General features: G+C 38.3%; 1 protein-coding gene across 1 annotated transcript in view; it reads left to right on the plus strand.

The window, feature by feature from the left end:
• Positions 1–5,592, plus strand: part of hipk3b (homeodomain interacting protein kinase 3b) — a 58,623-nt gene extending 53,031 nt beyond the window's left edge. Inside the window, exons 15-16 of the mRNA XM_057829334.1 lie at positions 630–784; positions 1,620–5,592. Of these exons, the coding sequence (XP_057685317.1) occupies positions 630–784; positions 1,620–2,087 (623 nt within the window). The 3' untranslated portion in view covers positions 2,088–5,592. The remainder of the gene's footprint in view (positions 1–629; positions 785–1,619) is intronic.
• Positions 5,593–6,000: the final 408 nt, after the last annotated feature.

A 6,000-nucleotide genomic window follows, 5' to 3' on the forward strand; every position in this document is an offset into this window, starting at 1 on the left:
TAAACACGTTTCCTGGCTGTCATCAACACAAAAGTTTGAATATTTAATTCATTCGGCTGTTTAAAAAGATTTGCACACGCCATGAGTAGGGTTTGTAACAGCTGTGGCCAGTGGGACGTCAAGATCTCTTCATTGAATGTTTATTTAACATCACCCCCTTCACACTATTTTTGTATTTTAAAGTTGGGGTTTGTGCAGGTTGCTATGTAAATCCTTCACAGAAATCATTCAGTCATATCACATTTCATGTCAAAGTCATGTCTCACCTCCAACCAGCAACTGTGGCCCCACATAAAAGGGCACAGCTTGCTATTCCGGAGCTACCAGCTATATTTATAGCCGATGATCTGGCCTCACTATAAGCTCTATGAAAGAGCTTAGTTACCAGTTCCTCTCTGATCCGTCAAACATTTCTATTTATAATCATAGAGATCACATTCAGAGGACCGATGCTGCCACGTTGAAAATTTGGGGACTATCAAACTTCTAAAATAGCAGACAACTGATAAAGCCTCCTGCCACAATTGTTGTTTAATGTCATCTACATTTAGCAATGACTTGCTTTTGCTCCTCCTGTCTTTACAGAAATGATAATTTATGAGAAATGAAATACTGTTCTCATTTTGTAGCTGCTTCTTGCTCAGTTCTGGAGTCTTCATACCAGTCGAAAGGGAGAGGCCCTTCTGGGCGACATCATCACCACTCTACTCCTCTCCTCAACCGTTCCCAAAAGATCACCCCTTCATTCCAACCCCAACAGCAGCAACCCATCGGCTTTGGGCAGGTGAGAACTTGCACCATTTTATAGTCACACCCACATGTACACATGCCAGGAAATGTTTTTGGACCGCTGTAGAGATTTCCCAGAACATGAAGGAGATAAGTAAAACACGTTCGTCTCAAGAAAACAGTGGATCAGTGATTGTTTATTGTGGTAACTAGTGGCATGTGAAAGAAACATCACATTATTATTATTTTATTTATTTTAAGTACAAAATCCAAAGCATAAAATAAGATCAAACAATGTTGGAAAGAAGTTTATAACTATGTGTACAGTTTACTAAAACCTTCTTTTAATCCAATATGTTGCATTTTACTTCTCAACATCTGCAGTGCTTTTGTTTGTTCATTTTTAAAGCATTATTTCTTAAGTACTTTTAAGTAAAGTAAAACCATTTGTATTTCATCTTTGAGAAATGTTTGCTTTTACACATTCATTTTTTCTCTAGTTTATTATTATTTATTAAATAATTTAATTTTATATCTAATACATAGCCGTACATCAGGGTTTATTTACTTTTTTTTTTTTTCTTCCTATATAAAGTGTAATATTCAGACTGTGCATAAGGTTACAGTGGCCATAATATAACACTTGTACTACTTGGCTCAAGTTTAATGTTGGTCCTTATGATAATATTGGGAGCGCTAAATATGTCTTGAGTGTGTAAAACTTTTGAGAACTACAGGTACAAAAATGTCTAGTGTGCACTTGGGCTTTTTTTCCCCCCTACTAGCCATGTATTGCAAGACTTGCAATGTAAAACCATGGATACAGCACCATCTAGTGGCAAAAAAAGGCATTAAGTGTGTTATTGAAACATGATCCGTTGCTGTTGCAGGTCCAACATTTCACTTCCTGCCACCAAGAATGGAACGGCAACTTCACCCACCGCAGACCGCAGGCTTTCATCCCACCCACCATCCACGGGCCCGCATTCACCTTGTCCCACAGCAGTCCGACCCACTCTGCGGGCCACCCCCACCTTGGTGGACACCCGCATTCCCAACCCACGTTGTTGTCCTATCCCCCGTCTGGTCCATTGGTCACAGCTGCACCCGTGGCCCACCTCTTGGCCTCCCCTGGCGCCTCACGTCCTGTCATTCAGCCCGCTTACAGCATCTCTCACCCAGCGGGCATTGTGCATCAGGTCACGGTTGGCATCAACCCCCGGCTTTTGCCATCCCCAACCTTGCATCCCCAAGGTCAATTCAAGCCCCTCTTCCCCCCGCATTCCTACATAGCCTCGCCTGCCTACGCCAGTTTCCCACTCAGTCCCACCAAAATAAACCAGTATACCTACATCTGAGCATGGGTGCCCAGGTACTTTTCTCACTACCCGAGGGCTAAGTGCACGGGGCGAATTCTGTCTTAAACCACAAGCAACATGGTTTTTCATTTCCAAAAACCGTGGCACAACCACAGAGAAAGCAAGCTATTTTTTGAATCATGTCAACTTGGGTGTAATTGAACTTCAAGCTTTAAAGAAAAAAAAAAAAAAATAGTGAAAGAGTTCCGATGTCAGAGATTATTTGGGCAAAAATCTGAAGGAAATAATGTATGAATGATTGAATGAATGAGTAGTTAAACTCACACTTAATGTGTTTTGCACATTTGATATACCTTTGCATTGGATCTTCTACGAATACTCCTCAAAACAGGTAAATAATTGGGGTGGTGTTTAATAGTTTGACGTTGCACCCCCGATCCCAGCTATTTTTCTATATTGCCTTCTTACATGAGCAAGACACATTCACATTTGTAAAGCCATCCCCGTCTCTAGCTCTAGATTGCCAGATGTCGTCTACGGTGTATGTTGTACCGCGTTCCGAGTATTTGTACTTTTTCAGTGTCTTTCGGTGTTCGCAATGTCAGAAGTCATTTATGCGATTTAAATAGGGTCTTTCCTCACGCTGCATGTGGTCTTGCATGAGCAAAAGTGTAAACTGAACGATGCGCAGACATTTATCGTATCGTTTGTTTCACAAGACTCGCTGCATTGTATAACTGTCCCCAACCATAGTGCCTTACATATTGTTCATGTTAATACTTATATATGACTATATTCAAGACTATTAATGTACTGGACTGCAGCACTTGAAATTCCAATCGCTCGATGCATCCTATGTGTGAGTATATAAATATATATATATGCACATAGGCTGCATGGATGTGATGTTCCGCGGATAGCGGTGCATATACTTTGGAGTCGGTGTATATTTCAGTGTGTCGTACGTTCTTTTCTGTTGATGCAAGAAAAACAGCATGCTTTGCTGTTGCGAATGCTTTCCCGTTTAATTAAGGAGAAAAAAACAACTTTGATTTGTCCGAATGAACTAGTGTACAAAGTGCAAGTACTGAGTATTGCTTCATATTTGATAATCACTTTCTATTTAGTGAAACTCTTGTTACTAACAGTATTTGTACTGTTTGACGAAACTGCAATACAATCTAAATAGTCGCCTTTCCCTCCTCACCCGTCTCCGTATTTTCATTTTGAGTGTTTCCACTTTGTTTCTTCGATGTTTAGACGTGTGGGCATGGCTTTGACTAGGTCTGGAAAACAATGCAAATTAATTCACAGTATGGATTTTTCTAAGCCTGAGCAAACCATGCAGTATTCGATATACACACATATATGGACGTATATTATAGAAATAGAGTATATAGTACCAATGCTTGATGAGGTGTGAGTTAATTCTGTGTAATTCTCTCATTTATGCATGTGTGACAAAGTTAACTTTTCCCTTTACATTTGTTAATGGCTAAAGGCTTCTCGGTGTCGAATGCTTCTTTTAAACATTCCGTCAGGGAGGATATATATATATATACATATATAAATATATACGGTGGGAGCAGGTGTCACGAGTCAATATACCATATATCTATATATGTAGATATTTGTGTGTGTTTTCTTGTTTCGTTTCTTAGTTATTTGTGTATATTTTTGTCTTTTAATTTCAAATGAAGTTGCTTGGCAGCACCAAAGACTGTAATTCATTTCCTGAGCAAGGTAGCTACTCTGTTCGCATAAACCTCACTTAGAACCTAGTCGCAGAATGGGGGTGGATTTAAAAGAAAAAAAAAACAAAAAACAAACTAAAACTTATTTAAAACGGCAGAGGTTTTGTCTAGCTTATTGGGGCAATTAATAAGTCGTATCATTTCTTTCTTGAATGTATCATAGATAAGCTGCTAAATGATGATTGCCACTTCCATAGCTGTGAAATTAGGTGATTTCTCTGAGTTTGAACCTAGCGCTGCGATTTGCGTGTGTATGTGTGTAGGTCCCTAATTATCTAAAATAGAAGTGGTTTTGATTTGTTTTTCGTGTTCCTATTTGGAGTGTCATTGTATCTACTGTATTGCTGATAATGAACACTAGTTGCGTTTGTTGTTTCTCGGGATATGTGTGTGTGTGTGTGCATCAGTATTTTATCCTTTCCGACCTATCCTGCAAGCTCATCACTGCATATAAATGATGTATCAATGTATAACTTAATTTTTTGTATGTTTTCATAATGATGTTTCGTACACATTTAAAACTGTAACTTGCAGTATCAATTTAACTTATACGTTAACGATAATCTACCAGTGCAGGAGCACTGTGAGAGAACGGATTAAAAACATTATTATGTATGTTAAAATGATCATTTACACTCACCACAAAGGAAGGCGGAGTACAATATATGCCCAAAAATCTATGGTTTTTATTCCTCTAAAGTTGAACTGGTTTAACCTAGTATTCATTATAAGAATGTTTTTATCTGTTCAATGTTATGAGAATATCAGCTTTGCCTTGCTTTCTGATCGCTGCCCCCACTTGTCTCAATGTGTTTAATTGGAAAGTGGCTGTTGTCGTGTGGTCCTTACTGAAACTGAAGCAGTGTGAGCAGCACTGTGTATGTGCCTTGAGATTCAGTACATTCGAGATTGTTATTGCTAAATGCATACTGAAGGAAGGAGGCCTGGAATCCATTGAGTCCATTAATATTAAGTACTCTATACGGACAAGTACTGGGACATTTACAGGAAGTGAAAAAGGCAAAAATACAGCATTTGTACCCCTATATGCTTTGAATAACTCAATCACTAGCCTCTTTTTTTACATTGAGATCATACAAAACCACCACGTCCAGAGCAGTAACAAGACAATAATTAACTTCATTTTACTTGTAGAGCCCTTAAACTGCCGCAACTCAAATAAACCGCTGTACATGAGTAAAAATTGACTGAAACAAAAGACAATTAAATATTAGTAACAAAACCAAGGGCGTAGGTTTGGTCTCAACATTGGTAGGGACAATATAACACCATAACCTGCATGTGTACTTTTGGCTGGGGACGGGACATTAATAAGACCAAACAGATTGGGTAAACTGGGGTCAGGGCTACATTTCTCAAGAATATGAACCTAAATATTTGATAAATGATCAATGCGAAATAAATCTTTATTTCCCCACTTTCACGTGTATTGGTTCAGGTGATAGACCGTTCGATTTAAACCTTTGTTTTTGAAAACTACTAAAAATACATTTAGAAAATTTGTATAGTAATGAATATCTGGATTTTATTAGCAAATTTAAATTGCAATATTTGAACACAAATTTTAACATACACAATAAATACAAACTTGTTTATGATCACTTTCAATCCAGAAATGCAAAAAATAAACATTTGTCTTAAGTCCACTCAACACTGTCGAAATCACTGGTCCTTAACCTTGGTAAAGGTACCGAACCCCACAAGTTTCACATGTGGATTAACCGAACCCTTCGGAATAAGATAATGAAGCTATTTTTTTTTTTTTTTTTTAAATTCAAAACCAATTTATCTAAGCTAGCAAGCTAATAATTTAGCAAATTTCCATTCAAAATTCTTCTCATTTTGACAGCATGTTTTATAAACGGATACAATTTTGAGACCACGCTGCCCACTGGTCAGTTGTATACCCTCATAGCAAGTGTGAGTCAACCTTCCACTGAGCAAACCAGTTCCTCCTCCCATCAGTTCGAGGACTAGCAGTTAAAAGAAAGGGAATACGCCTGTAAATTTGAGAGTAAACCAGTCCAAAACCTGGTCTAAAAAAGCCACCTTGCCTAGACTTAATTAGCATACGAAAATAGGGCTCCGCATTTCTTTGCCTTCACCGAACCCTTTAGACTTACTCACCGAACCCCTGGTTAAGAACCACTGGTCTAAATAAAGACAAATGACTGAAA

Source organism: Corythoichthys intestinalis, chromosome 1 (genome assembly GCF_030265065.1).
Source record: "Corythoichthys intestinalis isolate RoL2023-P3 chromosome 1, ASM3026506v1, whole genome shotgun sequence".
Classification (NCBI taxonomy): domain Eukaryota; kingdom Metazoa; phylum Chordata; class Actinopteri; order Syngnathiformes; family Syngnathidae; genus Corythoichthys; species Corythoichthys intestinalis.